The 22,254-nt window shown below is 41.4% G+C and overlaps 1 protein-coding gene across 4 annotated transcripts in view; it reads right to left on the bottom strand.

Annotated features, from left to right (window-relative positions):
- Positions 1–22,254, bottom strand: part of FSTL5 (follistatin like 5) — a 323,696-nt gene that overhangs the window by 277,625 nt on the left and 23,817 nt on the right. For all 4 annotated transcript variants that reach the window (XM_060278679.2, XM_060278680.2, XM_035112814.3 and 1 more), the window contains exon 2: positions 10,894–11,034. In XM_060278679.2, coding sequence (XP_060134662.1) covers positions 10,894–11,016 — 123 coding nt within the window. In that variant the 5' untranslated portion in view covers positions 11,017–11,034. The remainder of the gene's footprint in view (positions 1–10,893; positions 11,035–22,254) is intronic.

The raw sequence follows: 22,254 nt of genomic DNA, 5'->3' as shown, positions 1-22,254 counted from the left end.
TGCATGCCTGCTTCTAACTCAGTGTTAACCTTAACACATAAGCTTTTGTCCCAAGCTGCCTGAGTTTTGGCAAACTTGTGGTGAATGCCTTTGTCATCAAAAAAAGCTTGAAACTCCTGTGAAGTAAAAAGAGGAATGTCATTGGTCAATAAACATTCAATTTTACAACCATGTTTCAGTTCAACCTTAGCATGAAATTCAGAAAATTTCACAATAGCCTGCTGAGGCTTTTGCAGAGGATAAAACCACGTATACTTAGAGAAGTGGTCAGTTATCAGAAGATAATATTTGGCCTTGCCAAGGGACTCTGGCATAGGACCAAAAACATGAGCAGAAACGATCTGGAAGCAACGTGTTAGACCTTTCTTGCTTGGTTGCATCTTTGCCACCTTAGGCTCCTCTGGACCTGTCAAACAATCATCAACAACATTAAAACATGCATCACTTTTATCATAAGATAATCTGAAAAGGTTATCTTTGTCTCTGTGTCCCGTCAAAAGAACTTCTCCATCTTTAGAAATCGCACAGGTGCCCCTGTGAAAACACAGCTCAAACCCCTTCTCATCAATTTGAGAAACACTGAAAAGGTTTTGCTTCAGCTCTGGAACAAGATACACATTACTGATACTCAAATTTAGAGATTTCAGAAAAATAGTTCCTTTTCCAATGGATTTCAAGGAATTGCCATCTGCCTGTGACACGATGGAGTCCAGCTTTTCAAAAGACTGGAACAGTCTCTTGTTGTTCACCAGATGGTGCGAAGATCCCGAATCTATGATCAGATAAGACCCGTCGTCGTCTTGGTCATCAAGCTGAGTGAGCATTACAAGCATCTTGCGTGCTGTAGGGCCCTTGCTGCTGCCGCCGCCGCTGCTGCTGCCGCTACCACCGCTGCCTCGCCCCTTAGGCCCAGAAGCCTGTTGTTGACTTCCTGAGTCCTTCTGGGGTCGTCTGCATGTCTTGGCTGTGTGCCCAGGAATATTGCATAACTGGCATCTGACCACAGTTTTAAGGGCTTGTGCAGTCTCTGCAGATGCACCAGGTGAGGGTGAGTAGCGCTCCCCGTTGGCCTCCACCTGTGCGCGGGTCCTGTCCTCCTCATTAAGCAATGAAGCATAAATTCCTGCTGCAGTCATTTGCTGAGGGTCTTGAGCCCCCAGCTGGGCTGCAATAGCATTATAGGACTTGGGAAGGCTATTTAGCACTGTAAAGCAATAAATGTCGTCATCCAAATTGACGTTTCTGTCAACTAGCTCCTGGCGTAGTTGACGCATCTGATGCAAATGGGCTCTCAGGTCTCCTCCCTCCTTCAGACGCAAATTAATTAATCTTTGAAAGTATAACATTGTTGATCCGGTGCGCAACCTAAGGTGCTCGTCCCGAAGATGAGTCCAAACATCATAAGCATTATCTAAGTTCCGAATATGAACCAGCTGTGATGGGTCCAAATGCAGAACTATTGTTGCCCTTGCCTGTGCGTTGCGATTCAACCACCTTTGGCCTGGCAAAACGGGCGGTGCATTCTGAATCAACTCAATAAGTCCTTGCCGGATAAGAGCACATTCCATTTTAACACTCCACGTTGCGTAATTTGAGTCATTTAACAGAGGACACAAACTCTTGGGTGTTTGATCTGAATCCCCGGCTTTAGCCATCTTGCTACTGTAAGCGTGCTGCTAGCTTCTGACTTCAAAGTACAAAGAAGCTGCAAATTAGGCTTTCGGCAGGCATCTGCAATTAAGCTGCCGCTTTAGAGGTTTTATTGCCGCTATAAATCAGTCCCGGTTACTCACTGCTCCGGTGATAAGGAACGCAGACTATCCGTGCACTTCCTCCCCTGGAACGCAGGAACCGGTGACTCCCAAGCAGGCGAAATTCCTCAGGATCAGCTGCTGCAGATTGAGGCCTGTTTACGTGCCTGTTTTCACGCTTTTCAGAGGTCCGCGGATCGAAACCCCTGCTCTGCTACCACTGTTGGAATATTGGGGTGTAAATCACCAATATTCTTACTATTGCCACTGGCTTCGGTAAAGAAGACAGCAAACAATCGTAGGTGCTAATCTACGTTTATTCAGAGAGTGTGTGTTCAGCCATCACTCTCCAGTTCAGAAGAAAGTGAAAGTAGAAACAGAACAAAGAACATCACATGACAGGAGATCAGGTTACAGCTTGAGCTCCTGTGTGGGAAAGTTACAACAATCATATAAAGTAAACATTCATCCACATGCAGCATCTGTGCCATGCAGAGGATTTATGCTAACATGGCGCGCCCTGCCCCCCAGATGTGCACCATGTCACTGTGCATGATGTGCCCCGCCCCCAAACATGCTCCGCGCCCCACCTCCAGAACACGCGCCACGTCACTGGGGGCAGCGCGCCTGCTCTCTGCCCCCGGTGGTGGAGTATGAAGCTCTGCCACTGATGGAACCATCATCAAACTCAAGGACAGCTCAGTTGGTGGAGCATGAGACTCAGGGTCTCAGGGTTGTGAGTTCAAGCCCCATGTTGGGCAAAAGAGTCCTGCATTGCAGGGGTTTGGACTAGATGGCCCTTGTGTTACTTTCTAACTCTATAAATCTTATTCTGTTGGTTCTTGCTGGCCTGGACAAAAGTTCCCCTCCCCCTTTGATTCTCTCCCCCCCCCCCGGCAACAGCTCCAGTCTGGTGCACCTGAAGTGTCCAATGATTGGGCACCAAGTGTCCATTTGCAGGGTTTTGGATCATGTAAAAGAGTTTATCACCATGGTCTCCAACAATGTTCTAACAGTTTACTATGAAGAAAGGTCATAAAATGTATGATCCAAAGCCTCCAGCTCTTTGCCCCCAAACAATCTGTTTCATGGCTTTCTGCAGACTATGCCTGCCATCAAAACATTGGCAGTACCTTGTCACTGCATGGTGGAGCTTGGGTCCTATACTGCAGGGCCAAACATCCCGCCCCCCACCCAGACATTGACACTGGGAAGTTAGGATTGCACCCAGAGTTGTTTGGTTTTGAATCGGACCACTGTGACAACCTATAATGAATTGCAATATTCAAGAGTGAGATAAAGATAGGATTCTATGTAGGAGTCATTGCCCAAGATAAAGCTGTTTTCTTCATTTCATAAAAGCTAGCTATCAAGAAGAAAGTGGGAAAAGAGACTGATTAAGACAAGAACCTTATTTGCTTCCTGAAAACTGCTCTATTGTTGCACCTACAGACTGCAATATTGTTCAAGTAGAAAAAGACACAATAAATGGAATGGTTTGCTCAGTCAAAGGAAAGAGTTCCTTTTAAAATATCATTTTTACAAGCTCCTACAAGAACAATACCCATTTCTTATTGAAAGGCACTTGGTGTTAAATTTGATTCCCCAGCAAGATGTCAGGGATGCTATTCTGAACAAGCTAGTCAGCAGGGTTTACTTTTCCTACTAAAAACCCACATGAATTGAAGTGACCAGCTGCTAGTTCTGGCTGGGAGAGTTTATGGAGCAGGGAATAAAAATAGCTAAACTTACAGCAGAACATTAACAGCCACCAAATAAAGCAAACAATGAAACATTACAACTGGATTGTTTTTTTTGGGGGGGGGTTGTTTTTTGTTTTTGGAAAATCATACCATGAAAATGCTTATTTGTTGTGGGAATCCAAGTGATCCAGTGTTTAATGTGCATTTCTGCATCCGTTAATACTTGAGGCTCAGGGATCTGGTATATACTGAGAGATATTACACACTCCCAAAGAAGTCTTGAATTGACACTGGGAGATCAATGCAAGTTACAAAAGCCACTGAATGATTTCTGTGAAGAACTAAAGATTCTTATGTGTTCACTTCCAAGAAAGAAAGAAAGAAAGAAAGAAAGAAAGAAAGAAAGAAAGAAAGAAAGAAAGAAAGAAAGAAAGAAATGGAATCTGAAGAGGAATCTTTGCCAGGGAACGTTAAAGCAACTGGAAAGAGTGGAGTGGTGTAGTGTTCTCTTTTAGGAATTTAATGTAGGAAATCAGGAAAACTTAACCAAGTGGTGGTTGAGAAGGAGGTCTAGAACCAAGGGTTCTTCGGACAGACTTTTTCTGCCTGGGTTGAGGGATTCTGATTTCTGAGAATAAATTCCTTGCTAAATTCCATTTCTCTTGGTGCTGGAATCACGTTTCCAAGCTGAGTTCGAAAGATCAGGCATCTGTGCCTGTTTGTTTTCTAGCTGCCATTGCCATTTGGTGTTTGTAAGGGACAAAAGGTCAATTGCAAATCTTCCTTCCTGCTTGCCTTTGGAAACCTGTGAAACCTGTGCTAATCTCTACAAGAATTCCTGGCCCTTTTCCTGTCCTTAGAAGTAGTCTTTTGAAGTCCAGGAAGTCTTTTTAGCATTTTGGTGTTAGTTCCAGATCTTCCCAACAGTATCAGATTCAAGGTGGGAGGAAACCTGGGAGGGGTTTTAGAAACTAGGATGAATTCTATTGGATGATTTGAATCTTTGTAACCTTTTGATATTGTAATAAAAAGATCTGGCGAAGGGAAAGAGGGACGCACTTTCCCTCCCAGAGATTTGCTGGTTGAATCTCTGTGTCCTTTGTTTTATTTCCATGTGGTTTTGCCACAGAGTGGAGGTTCTATTTTCTAAAGAATAAAGAATAAAGTAATTTACAACAGGAAAATAAACATGGAAAAAATTATCTAAGGGACAGGCAGAAGGATGGACAATAGCCAAAACTCCAACATGCACTGTTCAGAAAAGCTGAAGTGAACCCTTCTTTGCAATCTTTTATTGAGACTGTATAATGCTAAACATATGAAGTACAATGCTTGAAAGTGACCATTCTGCAAATGTTGATGGACCATTGCCAGGTAAGCAATATTCCAGGAATAATTTTCTTGCTTTACATTCATCTTCCATAAACAAGTGAAAAGGTGTGCCAAAGTTTAAAAGAAAGTTTGAGGACTCAATGCAGAAAGTTTTCAGAAAGTTCTGTGACATACTATTTTACATTCCGAAAGATATGGGCAATAAGTCTATTAAGCTTTATACTGCTGTAATGAACAAGAGGATGAAGTTTCTATGTTCTGCAGAAATCATTTTAACTGATGTGCCATCAGGGTTTATAATACTGCCTACATAAAAATTAAATAGATTCTGTAGAAGCGGTAACACTGACTGATTAGGAGAACAATGTAAAAAAGGAAGGTACTTAGACAATTAAATCAATTATACAAGCTATCGTAGAGAGTTTTAAACTAGAGACTAAAAAATGAACACATCCTGTTCAATAATTTCTTAAGATTCCCAGCAACTGGCAGAGTAAAAAAATAACAAACATGTATTGCAATCCCCAAAGTAGCATTTTCTATGAAAGCACTCAGATTATGGAAATCATCTTTTCATTTGTGGTCTTCCGCCAAGATCACATCACCCATCCATGTAGGGTCTTCAACCACCAGGTGAAGACATTTTGGCTGAGAAAAGTTCCTCTGCTGCATCCACCATTGCTGGCCCTGCAATCCTTCAAGTGTTGGGGGTGGTGAATTTCTGCAGCAGGGAAGCTTTTCTGCCCATCTAAATCCCTGATTGTTTAGATTTCTAAATTGTGCTGGGAGGCTCCTCAGAACAGATGATCAGCCCTAATGCATGAGGGCTGTTGGGCTAATAGCAGTGATGGGACCTCAGCTCTTCCTCCTGAGATACCTAGAATTGTGAAGATTAATATCTAAATAGGGCTATAGTTAGGGCTGAGAAGGGAAGAGATGAAGTGGGGGAAGCACTCCACATTTCTTCACCAGGTTTAAGAAATCAGGAAGTGTAACTGCATTGAACCTCCAAATGCAATCCAATATACCTGAGAGTAAATCCCATTGAATTAAATGGGGGTTAGTTCTGATTAGCATGCATAGGATTTTGCTGTGTTTCGCTTGCATCTACAATCTACTGAAGAAGGAAAGAGCACATGAAATGAAGTACAAAAGTATGAAATAAGTTTATTCCATTTCAAACTTATCTGAAGTTATCTTTTCCTATGATAGTTGAGTTTGAGCAACTATTAAACCATGGGCCTGAAAGCCCCTCAGGAGGCCCGTTTTTGCCTCTGAAACACTTATCTGCAAAAAGAAACAAACTTCTAAAAATAATCTAGTTTCATTCTGGTGGGAATCGAGGCAAAATCATCTAGCTTGAAAAATGGGAGACTTGCCTCCTGGGACATTCATTTTGATGTTAAAAGAAAAGAAGTCTACCCATAAAAGCTTGTTTGTTTCTCTAGCACAGAGAAAAGATGTTTATTGATTTTTTTCAAAAGGCATTTAAAAGTCATGCACATATTTGTAACTGAATAAAATCTAGAGTACTCTACAAAGTTTAGTTCTCTTTCTTCACACAGAGAACAACATCATTCATTTAACCTAATAAGTAATACAGTTCAGTATCAGTAGTGGTGGGGAGCTGCCTCTGCCAATCCACTGGGTGGGTGGGGAAGCTAGAGTTATATCTATTTACTTAAAACACAATTTGAAGTGAAGAACATGGTGCATTTGACCACATTCTGAGCCTAGGAATTGTTTCAGTACCAGAACAGATGAGAGCTCAAAGTCTGTTTGCATAGAAGTCCACTATTGGGTAGCTTTCTTTATTTCAATAACCTATTTTAGGTGAGGCAATTACTTGTTAAGCAGTTGAAATTTAGAAACCATTTTTGATCTACTACATATCAACCTAAATTTTCCACTAGATCCCCAACTACCTTTTGCTCATCCTTGGTGTCAGGGCTTTTTCTCAGTGGGAACTCACCAGAACTCAGTTCCGGCACCTCTCAGGTAGGTGCCATTGTCATTCTAAGATAACAAGGGTGAGTTCCAGCACCTCTTTTTTCCTTGAAAAATAGCACTGCTTGGTGCAGATCGATACGTTATCATGCAATGCGGTCTTTCCTTGCTTATAATATTGCATGTTGCCAATTGGTATAAAAAGGAAGTACAGTGGTACCTCGGTTTATGAACACAATTGGTTCCAGGAAGTCTGTTCATAAACTGAAGCGTTCATAAACTGAAGTGAACTTTCCCATTGAAAGTAATGGAAAGTGGATTAATCCGTTCCAGACGGGTCCGTGGAGTACTCAACCTGAAGCGTACGTAACCCGAAGCATGGGTGTAATTGGTTCCGGAAGTCTGTTCATAAACTGAAGCGTTCATAAACTGAAGCAAACTTTCCCATTGAAAGTAATGGAAAGTGAATTAATCCGTTCCAGGTGGGTCCGCGGCGTTCATAAACCGAAAATTCGTAAACCGAGGTGTTCATAAACCGAGGTTCCACTGTATCAGCAATGAGATGTATGTTTAAAAAAACAAAAAAAAATTAAACAGAAAGAGCAGGGGGCACACAAATTTGTGTGTATACCACAAAATCACTGTAGATTCATGATGAAGTTGGCTATTGACACCATTCTACACTTTCTATTGATCGTATCAATCTCTGTTATAGAAATTTTAGATTTTTTATAGTGTAAGCCTATCCATGTCTACTCAGAAGTAATCTCCATTGAGTTCGAAGGGACTTTCTGGATTGCAGCCTCTGTCAATCAGCTTGTCTGCTGTGGAACTGACCATCATTGTGACCCCAAGAATAGTAATGCAGATTGCTCATGTGTGAAGCTCTTATTTCTTATACCACTCATAGCACATAAAGCACGTCTACATGGTAGGCACTTAGCACACATCACCAAGAAACATGAGGAATGTGTGGAACCTCACAAGAGAAGAAACCCTGATATTCAAACTCTATATGAACATATTGGTGAAGTACTGGAAGTTTTATTTTTAAATAACATAAGTTTAATTTTTTTAAAAAAAAAACCACAGAGAGAGAGTGGAGTGTATTTTTATGGATCAGCCTGGCTGCTGTCAAATCAGAATCTGGTGATGCCAAATAAAAAACAATGTGTTACTTTGATTCTCTTCCAATCATATGGCCCATTGAACTACAAGCAGCCAGCCCATAATTGTGTCCTTTCTTTGCATCAGGAAGCAAACCACAAAACAGTTATAAGTCTCAGTGCTTGGTCTATGTGCAGGATCTTTTCCTCTTATAAGTGATAAACACTACAAAAAAATTGTATCTCTTGAAACACATAGAAATATGGAATTACTGATGGTTGCAGATTAAATTGCAAAGATTATCACAGTGCATATCAAACACTACACAAAACTATTATAGGAATACTCTGTATGTGAAGCCATACAGGAATTATTTTTAAATACCCACGTTTCGGAGATTTCCCTTATCTTTATTTCTTGTGCATTAATACTAGTTTATATCAGTAAAATTATAATTGGATTTCAAAGGTGTGTCAAAATGTAGCAACTTTCAGAAACAACAAACATCCACTTCTGTTAGCTGGCGGTAAAGATACATTCCCTTCTGGTACTTCCTCTGTTTTAAAATAAGGTTAAGTGCAGAGCTGAAGATTCTACATAACTACAGCCTTCTCGTCAGTATTTTGCTGGCAAACCAGAGACATAAGATGGATTCAGGATTCAGCCTGTTGAATTTGGATACCCCAGCCATGTGCCTTCACTCATAAAGGATGGGGCAAAGCAACCATCACTCCAGCAACAAGTGAAAGGGTGGGGGGTTGATATTCTGTACTCATTTTTTCAACTGCAATGAACTACAGCCTCAGTGCTTGTTATTTATTTACTGCTTGCAATACAAAAGAAAAGAGTCCAGTCAGAAAGGTAATGTATCCTTACAAATCCACCTGGACAAATTACTATTTAAAGAAACGGCCCCTGCTCCCAAGTCTTAATTCCTGTATTTGTACCATTCAATTGGGCTGTATGTAATATGTACATGATCTGAGACAGGGGTGCCCAAACTTTTTTCAAAGAGGGCCAGATTTGATGAAGTGAACATGTGTATGGGCCAACCAAAGTTGTTCACCTTTTTTTTTAGGATTTACCCCAGAGTTGTTGAGCTTTTTAAAGATTTTAACCCGGGACAACATATACTGCCATGGGGGCCGGATTAAATTGACCGCCGGGCCAGATTAGACCCTCCAGTCTTGGGTCTTCTGAGCACCAAACCTCAGTGTCTGCAGTGTTTAAGATTTGTTTATTTGAAACATTCCTGCACTGCATTACATTAAAAGAGATTCCAGGGAGGTATACAACAGTATAGATAACAAATTAATTAAACCCCAAACCTGTACAATAAACACTGACATTAGCAACCATAATAAAGAAGGCAGATGATATCCTTAAAAGCAGGCTAAATGAAAATAACCTTAATCTGCACCTCCAAAAAAAAACCCCTGTAAAGTAAGTCCCAAACCTACTCTTTGAGGAAGCTACTCCAGTGTCAGTGAATTCTGGATTTTTCCCTGTGATTACATTGCACACTTCAGATAAGGCAGGCATTTGCAATAGGGCCACAGTGGGAATAACTTAACAAATGGGTAGGATAGTATTTTGTAAGCTATACCATCAACCAACTATGACAATACAATACAATACATTGTGCTGTCTTTCACCATAAAGGTATGTTACAGCAAAACCATTTAAATTATACACTTTAAAATCAGATAAGACTAATACTTGATAAACAATTTAACTCGGAGAATAAAGGTAGGTCATCTGTCAGCTGTCAATGTCCAGAGTAAAAAGCTCCATATTCAGCATATGACAAAAGCTGTTCAACAAGGACACCTGATACATGCCCATGGGGAGCAAATCTCACACTTGGGGGGTGGGGGGAGTTGCCACAAAGAATGCCCTTTTTGGACCATCACCACTGAACCTCTGAGGGTGGTGGAACAAAGAGCTTCTCTGCTGATCTTAGCAATCTTTCAAAATACAATGAATAATTTTATGTTGCGTGGAAAGGCAGAGTCCCCCAAACCCCCAGGCGACCCCCTGAGCAGAATAAAAATGCAGGCCAACGTGCTATAGGATTCAAATTGGCCACAACTTTATTAAGATTCAGATGTAGGGAGACCTTGGCTCAGGCATTGGGCGTTATCCTTCCCAGTCCACAGCCGGGGTTCTGGGAGGCTTCGGGGTCATCCACATGTATGCGGGTTGGGGCTGGCTCTGGAGAACATATGTTCAAGCAGAGAGAGTCCGCCCCCTGTTCGCCACCGCTGGAAGGGGGAAGTGATGACGCTTATTGGCATGGTCAAGGCTTCCCCCAATACCCTGATCTTGTTGCCGCAAGGGGGGTGAGGTCCTCCACCTCACGCCCCTCCCTCTAGGAAAATCGCCAAAGAATTCCGCCCAAGGCCTGACACTGCCAAAGTTGTGACATATTGCTACGGGAAAGGCAAAACCTGCCAATGCAGGAAAATTCCTTCCCGACCCTTCAACAGCGGCCTTGACGTAGCAGCGCCTGTGTACCTGTAGAGAAAAGGTTAACCTGCAAAAGAACATGAATGAAAGCTGTGGAGGGTGGGAGAAGCTCTGGAACCGACTGGTGCTTGGAGGTAAGATTCAAATTCTATTGTGTGAGCCGGACAGTCCCTCCCCTTACCTGGCCATCCCCTGGCAACACCTCCCCAGGCAGGATTGGACGCTCGGCTCGGGTAGGCGGAGACCCCTGGCATCCTACCTGGGAAGGCGGTGCCAGCCCTGAACTACCAGAGAGTCGCCTCTGGGATCAGGGGGCTGCGCGCGACCACACAAAAGTCGCCCCCCCATTGATGTGTGGAGCGGTCATTGTTTTTCCAAAGAGTATACTGATGAAAGTAAACCTTATAGCATCTACTGTATCGTGGATTCTGTAGCTGTGATTCCTGCATTGCAGGGGCACGGACTAGACTTTTTGGGTCCTTTCCAATTCTACAATTCTACAAGAATTCATGTGAATAATATGCAGCCCTAGGGATAAAATTTAAAAGGGAAAAGAAAACAGTGTTGGCAGAGAACATCAGTACCTTGTGGCGTAATCGTACAAGAGGCTGATAGCTTTTGAAGTCATATCCTTCTTTTGCTGGCCATCCTTCCACACCCAGTAAGATGCCTCCAAGGAAAGAAACAATTGTCCACCACCTAAACATCTTTTCGAGACCCTCTGCCTAAACAAACAAGATGAAAAGGAAAGTGTTATGAATCAGAGATATAGTGGATTTGTTAAAGTTCCATAAATATTTTTTTAAAAAAGTTCGAATTTAATTTATAGATTTCAACAAACAGTAGAAAACCAGCACGGGCTAATACAGATATATGGGTGGGTGGAACTGGGAGCTAATACAGCTGTTTGGGGCTGTACTCAATATTTTCTAATCAACAGTCAGCATCCATATCCTGACATGAGCAGCGAAAAATAAACCAATAAAATCTTGAAAGGCGAGAAACATAAGAGAAATGCACTGCAAAGGAAATGCTCTTTTAAAAACACTGAAGGACAGAGAAAACAGATAAGAGCATCTAACCTTTTTCTTTTCCTTATAAACACATTCCTTTTTGAATGTCTGTCTATTTTACTAATGAGGAAAACCAATAAAAAAGGAGCACATTGGTCTATGCTCTACGAAGGACAGGAGATATGGAACCCTTCCAAGCAAGCGGCTGCTTTGAGACTGTGGCAAAGGAGGGCATTCGCAGAGCTGCCAGTATATGTTCTGGCAAAAGACATGTTCTTAAGAGGCAAAAGTCATGGGTTCTGAGCCAAAACAGGGCACATTGCACCTCTAAAACACACACACATACACACTTCCTTTTTTAAAAAAAATTGCACCCCTTTTTAGCTGGATTGGAGAAAAACTCAGTGTGGCAAGTAAGAAAACTGCTGCCAGCCAGTGATATCTCATATAGTTCTCCAAACTTAAAAATGAAAAGTGCAATGCTGGTGGTCAACAAAAGAGGTTTAAAGACCCTCTCAAGGCAAATCTTTTAAAATGTAGCATAAACACTGACAACTGGGAAACACTGGTCTGCGAGTGCTCCAATTGGAGAACACCCTTTACCAAAGGTGTCATGGGCTTTGAAGACGCTCAAACTCAGGACAAAAGGGAGAAACGTGCTAAGAGGAAGGCACGCTTGGCAAACCCTCACCATGATCAACTCCTGCCCGGAAACCTATGTCCCCACTGTGGAAGGAAGTGTGGATCCAGAACTGGCCTCCACAGTCATTTATGGACTCACTGTTAAAACCGTGTTTATGGAAGACAATCTTACTCGGCTTGAGTGATCGCCAAAGAAGAAGAAGACCTGGTTCTCTTAGCAATGGGAAAGTATCTGCTACCCTCCTCATTCAGAGTGGTTTTCATTTGCATAATTTTATTATTTGCTTTGCAGCATATTCAGGTCATCATGCTCACTCAATGATCTCTGGATGGATGGGATCCTGTAGCAAAGAACCTCTAAACATTTTTTTAAAATAGCAGGCTAGAGCAACTGGAGACAGCTGGGAAAATGCCACTAATGTAGCAAACTCCTGGGGAGAACTGCTTGAAACCTTATTTTTCATGTTAAAAATAAAATACTTTGAAAAGTTGATGCAGTGATAGTCAAACTATTTCTAAATTTGCATCTGTAGATATAAATTACCATGTGCAAATTTTATGCAAATGTGTGGATTTGGAGGGAGGGGTAAGGCAAGGTGTACGCAAGCAACAAACCATGGAGCTTTTCATTGTAAGCAATTAAAAATACATGAAAGCTATCTTTCACATGCAGCAGAAAAAACAGTTCCTATTCACCCTCTCTCTGCCCCAGCTCTCCATCTGTAAAATGGGAATCTTAATGACACTAGGTTGTTCTCAAGACAAATGATATCATTACTGTTTGATGGCTTTGCATATACAGAAACTCTACAGATATGAACAGGAAAGCACAGCAGAACAGATTTGCCTGGCACGCAGCTTGCTAATTCAGCTCTGTTGTGTAAGCCACACTATGCATAGTTTGAGGATCAAGGTGTAAAATGGATTTTACAAGCCACTAGATAGCTTGTTTTCTTGAATGTCAAAAATAAAATTTCATTGCAACTAATGATACTTAGCTAGTGTGCTTCATGTTGAGGAATAATTGAAAAAAACAAGGCAAAGAAGTTTCCTTTTGAACCTAAAATTCACCTAGAGCTATTTTTTTCTACAATGTAAAAGCAAACCATTTTAGCCCAAGAATCTGGCAAAAAGGTTTTGTGGTACCATCTTTTAATTAAAAAGTGTTGTAATGAGCTTTTACAAGTCTTCATACAAACAACTGTTCATATAGATAACTGGCAGCTTGTTGACAAGACAACACAGGGAACCATGCAAGTAAAGCAAAACACGTAGACCTGAGATTGTTTCCAATTTATTGGAATGTCATTGATATACCATTTAGAGTACAGTGGTACCTCGGTTTATGAACTCAATTGGTTCCGGAAGTCTGTTCATAAACTGAAGCGTTCATAAACTGAAGCGAACTTTCCCATTGAAAGTAATGGAAAGTGGATTAATCCGTTCCAGACGGTCCGCGGAGTAACTGTTCATAAACTGAAGTGAACTTTTCCATTGAAAGTAATGGAAAGTGGATTAATCCGTTCCAGACGGGTCCACGAAGTACTTAAACTGAAGCGTTCATAAACTGAAACATGGGTGTAATTGGTTCCGGAAGTCTGTTCATAAACTGAAGCGTTCATAAACTGAAGCGAACTTTCCCATTAAAAGTAATGGAAAGTGAATTAATCCGTTCCAGATGGGTCCGCGGCGTTCATAAACCGAAAATTCATAAACCGAGGTGTTCATAAACCGAGGTTCCACTGTATAACTAAATTTCTCTTTCTCTGTCAAAGGAAACCATAATTTGGCACAGCTCTCAATTCATAATTAGATTTTATTTATTTCTTAAATTGATATCCAACCCTGTTTTCCAAAGGAACCAAGAACGGCAAACATACAAATAGTAAAATATCTAAAAACATCTCCAGTACAGATGCAGTCTGGGAAAGATCTCTTCTTAAAGAGTTTGTTGGAAGAAGGAGGTCCACCTGAAAAGAGTCAACCCTGTCTAATATTGAGCAGGAGGGAATTCCAATAGGTAGGCACCACACTTAAAGACCAGAGTCATATGTTGTATGGAATGAAGGTCTTGGTGGGATGATATCTGCAGGAGGCCCTGCATAGTACAGTGATCATTTGGATATATAAAGGGTGGGATGATCTTTCGGGAATCCTGATCCCAAGCTTTATAAGGTTTCATGCACTAAAACCAGCACCTTGAACTTAGCCTGGGGGCCAAAATGCAAGCCCATGTAATTATTTTAGCAGCAGTGTAACATGATAGTAATAGCCTGGCCCTCAGAGCAATCGAACTACTACATTTTGCACTAGCTTCTGGACCACCTCAGGGGCAGTTCTAGGTCGCAATAATCCAAACTGGAAGCTACTAGTGCATGGACAACAGAAGTCAAGCTATCCCAATCTAATAATGGCCTTGGCTGTCTTACCAGCAAAAGCTAGTAAAAGGTGCTACTGCCCGCGAATTGCACCTAAGCTTCTAGCAGTATTAATGTTAAATTGTTTTCAATGATAGTTTTCCCCCCTATGTTTTTATCTGTAAGCCGCCTTGAATCCCATAACAGGAAAAGGCAATGTATAAATAAATATATAAGAATATTGAGAAAGAGATATCACATTTTCATCTTCAAGGTTAGACCAATGTCTTCTCAATGATATGCCTGTCTTCTAGGGACAATAAGATTGCAGGGCAAGACATCTGAGATTAGATTGCATCATACAAAGGTATATTCCAAACCTTGCACTGAGAATCAGAATTTTTCTTCTGATCCTTGTGCATTTCTCACCTGTGGAATTTTGGCATTAAAAACAACAACAAAAAAGTGCAAAAATACACCCAACTGACTAGGGTTCCTAGAAAGAGAGAGCTTGTGACATAATAATGTCTTAGGAAAGCAGAAGACATCTATTCAAGTAAATTCATCATAGTCTCTTGTAGTTTTGATTTACTGATGATTGGAAGCATGGATATCCCATGTTTGGCAGAATGCCAACTTCTGTGAATTTGGCCTGTTTCTAAATCATATTTGACATATTGCACAATTAAGGCCAATGCCGTGAAATGTGGATTCAGACAGTCGGAGCCGCAATAATCAATAACTGCCTTGTTTCTTGCTACTTAAGGATGACACAGAAATAGATAATAGATATACAGCCAAGAAAGCAATTTGCATAAGATTTCTAGAAAATTCTATTTAGGCTCAGCTCATTCTTCCATCCATCTTAGATAAAGTATCTTTGCCACATTCCCACAAAAAAAGGAAAGCATTATCAAATGCATTCAACAGGAAAAAGTAGTGAAGAACAGCATCTTTCAATGCTTAGAAGAATCCATAGATCCATGAAAGTACAGGCATCAAATTAAAATCTCCTGTATCCAACACAGAGGACACAAAGTCTTTCTTTTGAGAAATGTCTTTCTCTTAGCTACAAACCCTTCTGTATTTTAAAATACATTTTTGAATATGTATTCCAGTTTATGGTATAGTTCATTCCATTCCATAGTACAGTTAAATAGATGCATTCTAGTTTTATGGTCCAGTTTATGGTATCCTGTAAGAAAAAAAAACACAAGAATATATATCTCATTTATATCCTAGTGTTCCTTGGAGACACCTTGAAGGCTATTTAGTAGAAAGGTAGGGCATAGATTTTCAAATATAGATAAATAAATGGAGTTTAGACTGGCATGTTTATTTATACTGTCATCAGCTTTCAATTTTTTTTTAGGAGAAAGGTGGGTATAGGTATGAATAAGTTTAAATAAAGAAGGGTATGGAGCCATTCCATTTTATCCTCCCCAATAAATTAAGCTGAGATATAAAATGGGATGGGCTAAGATTATGATTTGCTTATGGTCACTCATTGCGCTTCATGACCACCTGGAGAAATAAACCAACAGATTTTCACATTCCAAATCCTGCACTCAAGCAACAATATCATACTGCTGCCAAAGGTATAGATTTCTGTTTACCATGAGCATGGAGAAATGCCAAGTGTAAATCCATAACCCTACTAGGTACGACACTAGTGAAAGCACTACGTTTCATCCACTGAACCACACACGGGTTTGTTAGTCAAGTTTGTAATTCCAAAATATCTATCCCACAGTGTGAACCACTGCATGGAAGAACTGAGCTAGAGACTCGACTTTGGAGGCAACAAGTATAGGAATTGATCTGCTTTTTTCACAGAGTAAACAGCAAATGGAATCTGCAGACAAAGAAAGCACTAGCACAGGAAAAGTGAAGCATTTATAACCCATTGGCTTCAATTTGAATACTTGGAAGTTGAGCAGAACCTAGTTGGTAGGTATCTAAGGACAGAGAAAAGATACAGTCTAGAATGCTGGAAAGTCATTTACTGTCATGGTCAGTCTGAAGTCGGAACTCATGAGGCAATGCACATTAGAAGTTGCTTGACCACAGATAGCTACAAGAGAAGAACAGATAGCTACAAGAGAAGAACAGATAGCTACAAGAGAAGAACATTGCTCTGTTGAAGAGGTTCAGAGAAAATTGAGGCTTTTAATTATGCAGTCTTCAGAGTCCACCCCCACACACACCAGTAGATAACTTTAAGATTCTTAAAGGGCCAACCCTCTGTCCTGAAAACCAGCACACTGCCTCAGTTCCATAGCCTCCTGCTTGGTGCTCGTCCTGTAATGTTGGATCAGTGTGGTCTTATGAGGGGCACTAGGCTCCTCAGGGTAAGGTGCCTGTGAAGATCTGGTTTCCAGCCTTACAGGTATGATATGTCCAGTGATTTCCTGATCTCCAGCAACAAGTTCAGAGTCCTGCACTTTTGTCTGGCTCCTTGGTTGGAGACTGCAGCTTCTGACGCTGCAGGACTCTGTGGGATCCCAAGGTCTTTGTTAAATGGAAACAAAGATTTCTCTACTGCACATAATTAAGCAATGGAAAAATATTTATTTAATTACATTTGACCTCCACTCAGTACACATGGTCCCTGGGCCATCCTGATAGGGAGCTCCTGGAACATAGCCACGGGGTCGGTGGAGACCCTGTGCAGAACCCTATTTTAAACTCATCCTAAAGCCCAGATTCACCCCTTTCTTAGTTAAGCAGAAACGAAACAAACATTCCTCTTTTGATCACCAGGAAACCATCCTTTCAAAGCCACCCTGTTCTTTTGTGATTCTTTCACCACTCAAACCTGTAAACGCTTGGAATACTGAACTCCAAAAGCCCCCTTACTCCTCCACAAGCCTCCCAAATCTTCTCTGTTAATTATTCAGGTGGTCACACTGCCTACGTAAGTTCTGGATCTGTTGGCTGGATGCCCAGTCTTTCACCTCTGAATCCCTAAACTCCTACAGAAGAGAATCAGGGACGCAGTAAAACAATGTTACCCACTAGCCTATTTGAACTAATTTTCTGTAATCCTTTGTGTTCTGAAATGCCCAACTCTCTGAAGACATAGAAGTAATCTGCAGATATGTATACAGACTCATGTCCCAAGCAATTGTGTCAATAAACACATTGAAAAATAACCCACCCTTGCAGGTCTTGTTGGTGAATAGGCACATGTTGGTAAGAAGCAGACTCTGCAGTATGTAAGTCTTATGCTGCAGTCTTAAATGCACTGACTGTAAGTCCCATTGAACATGGTAGGATCTAATTCCAGTTAAACACTTATAGGATTGTGCAATTGGCCCATGGAGAGCTTCAGTTGTATGTTGGAAGATACAATATAGTCAGGACAGACTAAAGAAAGTTCATAGTAATGGTCACAAGCTTGTTGTTGTTGTTGTTTAGTCGTTTAGTCGTGTCCGACTCTTCATGACCGCATGGACCAGAGCACAGCAGGCACTCCTGTCTTCCACTGCCTCCCGCAGTTTGCTCAGACTCATGTTCGTAGCTTCGAGAACACTGTCCAACCATCTCGTCCTCTGTCGTCCCCTTCTCCTTGTGCCCTCCATCTTCCCCAACATCAGGGTCTTTTCCAGGGAGTCTTCTCTTCTTATGATGTGGCCAAAGTATTGGAGCCTCAGCTTCAGGATCTGTCCTTCCAGTGAGCACTCAGGGCTGATTTCCTTCAGAATGGATAGGTTTGATCTTCTTGCAGTCCATGGGACTCTCAAGAGTCTCCTCCAACACCATAATTCAAAAGCATCAATTCTTCGGCGATCAGCCTTCTTTATAGTCCAGCTCTCACTTCCATACATCACTACTAGGAAAACCATAGCTTTAACTATACAAACCTTTGTCGGCAAGGTGATGTCTCTGCTTTTTAAGATGCTGTCTAGGTTTGTCATTGCTTTTCTCCCAAGAAGCAGGCGTCTTTAAATTTCGTGACTGCTGTCACCATCTGCAATGATCATGGAACCTAAGAAAGTAAAATCTCTCACTGCCTCCATTTCTTCCCCTTCTATTTGCCAGGAGGTGATGGGACCAGTAGCCATGATCTTAGTTTTTTTGATGTTGAGCTTCAGACCATATTTTGTGCTCTCCTCTTTCACCGGCATTAAAAGGTTCTTTAATTCCTCCTTACTTTCTGCCATCAAGGTTGGATGGCTTTAAAAGAGGATTAAACAAAATAAGGGTATCAATGGCTACTTTATCTTTAATAATTTTGCATCCTCTGCAGTGCTCCAGACCTAATGTTGTTCTGGAGTACTGTGGGGGAAGAGGGAATGGCTGCCACTAAAATATATGGTGGAGAATATTCAGAGAAAATTATACAAAGTGGACCTCTTTTTAAAGAGGAGGGATTAAGATAAAGGGGGATGTATTTGGGAAAAGCTTTGGGGGATGCTGTAATGCAACGCAAGGAACTGCAGGGGTGGGATTGAATGTTGAAGCTCCAGTGATATGTTGGAATTCCATTGCAATAATAATTAAGAGGCTCTTTGGGTCCTGGCCTTGGAGTTTAACAATTATGCAAAGCCAGTCACCCTCTAAGCAAAATGATACAGTCATAGAAATGTCTCAGGTGTGCTAAAAATAGATATTGAAGAACATAAAGACATAGAACAGTCACAGCCTCCCACTCTGTTTTCTAAATTGCATATACCTTAGTTTCATGTGCAAGTATAAAGCCATTAGAATTTTTACAATTATCTGACCTTGAAGGGTTTCCCCTTCTATGCTGCTCCAAGAGAAAGTAAAATTATTACACATTCATTCTTCTGACTTCATTGCCTGTTACCTTGATGAGCACTTAAAATGTAAATTAAAGAACTTTCCTGTTAGGACCAAGACTGCCTAAATCCCAGGTGTATGGTTTCTGCATCTCCTATTTGTTGCTCTCGGAATAATTATTTCATATTTTGTCAAAGTCACACAAACTGTTTCTTAAATGTATTGCATAATTTGATTGCCTGGGTGATTATTTCTTCCTTAAAAATCATTGGAAAGGAGTTCAGCTTCTCTTAAAACAATATCTGATTTTTATTACAGCTTTATTGTGTACAACAAGGCTGGAATATTAATGCTACTTCTCCTTAAGGGCCATGTTTCTAAATAAGAGAGTCAAACTGATGAGATTAGTTACAGCAAGCTGCTAAAAGAACTTTATCAATTTATGTGATTTCCACCGTGCCCTTGAAAGTACGTACTGCACAGCTTCTATATGTTCTACCAGAACTTTTTGGCAATCCAGATCAAGCAATGCATGGCATCAAAATTCAGAGAACTGAAATCCACTCCCCCACCTAGGCTCAACTGTTGAGGGGGCCCTTTTACACTTGGCCCATCATTGATGGAGTATGACCCCATAGGACATGTGCAGATGTTGAGTCTGCCTGGTGAAGTGTGCAGGCTTGGCTTCTTAATCTGGCTCTCGCGCCTCTCCTCTGCCTTCTCAGTTGGGCCTTCGGCAGCAACCACACTCTACCCCAGGCATCCCCAAACTTCGGCCCTCCAGATGTTTTGGCCTACAATTCCCATCATCCCTGACCACTGGTCCTGTTAGCTAGGGACCATGGGAGTTGTAGGCCAAAACATCTGGAGGGCCGCAGTTTGGGGGTGCCTGCTCTACCCCTTTCCCTCAGCCTGGGTTTTGCCAGTTGCCAATTTTGGGACCATGTAGGAATTTTCCCTTTCAGTGTCCTGATTGGCCTTCAACAGTGTTGAGAGGTTGTTGTTGTTTTGCCTGTGTTACACTGAATTTAAATGGGGTGATCTGAGTTATAGTTCTACCGTAATTGTTGTCTGGCTGAGCCAGTGTAGAGTTGGGGGAAGGAAATCTGTTGAGCACCTTGTAGCACACTCTAAATATAAAGGGGGCTTCTCAGATTAAGGTAAAGGTACCCCTGACCGTTAGGTCCAGTCACAGATGACTCTGAGGTTGCACGTTCATCTTGCTCTATAGGCCGAAGGAGCCAGTATTTGTCCGCAGACAGCTTCCAGGTCATGCAGCCAGCATGACTAAGCCGCTTCTGGCGAACCAGAGCAGTGCATGAAAACACCGTTTACCTTCCTGCCGGAGCAGTACCTGTTTATCTACTTGCACTTTGACGTGCTTTTGAACTGCTAGGTGGGCAGGAGCAGGGACCAAGCAACGGGAGCTCACCCCGTCGCAGGCATTCGAACCGCCAACCTTCTGATCGGCAAGCCACCCATGTCCCATGATTTACCCATAATTATATAGTGGGGACAGGATCTCACCTTCATGATTGCTCAACTCACAGATACCAGTGCCTCAAAGCTGGAGCAGAGGATGACCTCGACAGAATTTCCTAGGAACAATGGATGTGTTGGCAATGACGAGCCACGAGTAGATAAATTAGCTATTCTGGGTACTTAAACCAAGATAGCTCAATCTGAGTTGGTTTAATTTTCATAGCACTCAGACTTATAGGAGCATTTGTCAAGTTTTTCTCTCTCCACAGATCCTTAATTATATCTAATGAATATTGTTGATCATTTTAAACTCACACTACTGTGCCTACCTGGGTCCAAGTGCATTCTGGGAAATGTTGTCATTGTGGAAAACAGAGCAGAGATAAAGTGGAACCTCTCAATGAAGACCTTTGAAAAATGCCCTTATTGCTGTACACTCTCAGGCAGTACAGCCTATTTGATTGGTGTGACTTATTTTTATTTTGAGCATGAGGAATACAGGTGTTATGATGGTATGGGTATGACACACAGGCCAACTGACGTACTCCTTTCTAGAACATGAATAAGATTGTAGGTGAGATAGCAGGCTCTGTTTATTTCATAGGTATGGCTATTTATTACTAGGTATGGCATCTATCATAACTGAAAAAAGTATTATGTGTATTGGCCCTTATATGTGGAATGAATTAAATTAATAGTGAAAATGTGTGGAGAATCATTGTGACACAACAATGCCTTTGCCTGGCAGTAAGGAAGGGCTGTGACCATTTTGCTCAATGGACCAAATATACAGCCAGACTGAAAATGGCTATCATTAGCCCAAACCTCCAAGGGAATAGTTAAGTATGTGTCATACCCTTTTCTCCATTGTCACTCTGAGTGAAATTATTTTCTAGGAGCTAAAATTTAGCTGGTAAATACTCAGATTTAATACAAATCCAATAAAGCTGAACTTAGCCGTGCATCTATTTTCATGCAAGAAAATTAAAAACAAAACACTGAAAGATGTCAAGGCTAAAACTCAAGTGCATTGATTTCTATCTCAAAGCACCAATTGACTTAAATGGGGCAATGATTTCACCCAGCTTCTTTCGTTCCTATGACACAGATTTTAATGGAATGTAATCAAATGGGGAACACTACAGACTTAACCCCTTCTCATTACACTGTTGAGATGGTAATCTCATAGTCATTTTTGCAATGCTGTAGGGAAAGAAACACGATAAAGGTATTATCCTTCAGTGGCCTCAGAGGAGTCTTTTTAATAGAATTGACTTGTGTCTGTTGATCTCGTTTTCCCATAAAGCTCTACAGCTCAATCTCATGAAACTGCAGTATTTACCAGCATTGGTATTTGTTATCAGGTCTACTGGGTAGAACCTATATAGCCACAGCCCACGAGACTCCTTCCCTCTCTTCTAAACTGGGTTTCTTCTTACTGCTGCTTCCTCAATATCTTCTGGAAGGCACATTGGGGGAAATTAGCATCAGCTGTATGAGGATGGGACACAAATATTACAAGAGGGAGAATGTTTGAAAAGTATTCTGCTATTGGTGCGTTTTTAAAACATTTGGACTAGTTTGGGTGGAACAGATGGTATTTTTAACATTCACCACTGAGAGTTTTCTTCTTATCATCAACAGCAGCAGGCATGGGATCCCTAACAGCAGGGGCAATGCATTAAAGCCCCTTTCCCCATCCCCA

This window comes from Zootoca vivipara, chromosome Z1 (assembly GCF_965207765.1).
Source record: "Zootoca vivipara chromosome Z1, rZooViv2.hap1.1, whole genome shotgun sequence".
Taxonomy (NCBI): Eukaryota; Metazoa; Chordata; class Lepidosauria; order Squamata; family Lacertidae; genus Zootoca; species Zootoca vivipara.
Note: the sequence above shows the minus strand (reverse complement) of the source record. Positions and strands in the feature narration are given on the sequence as shown.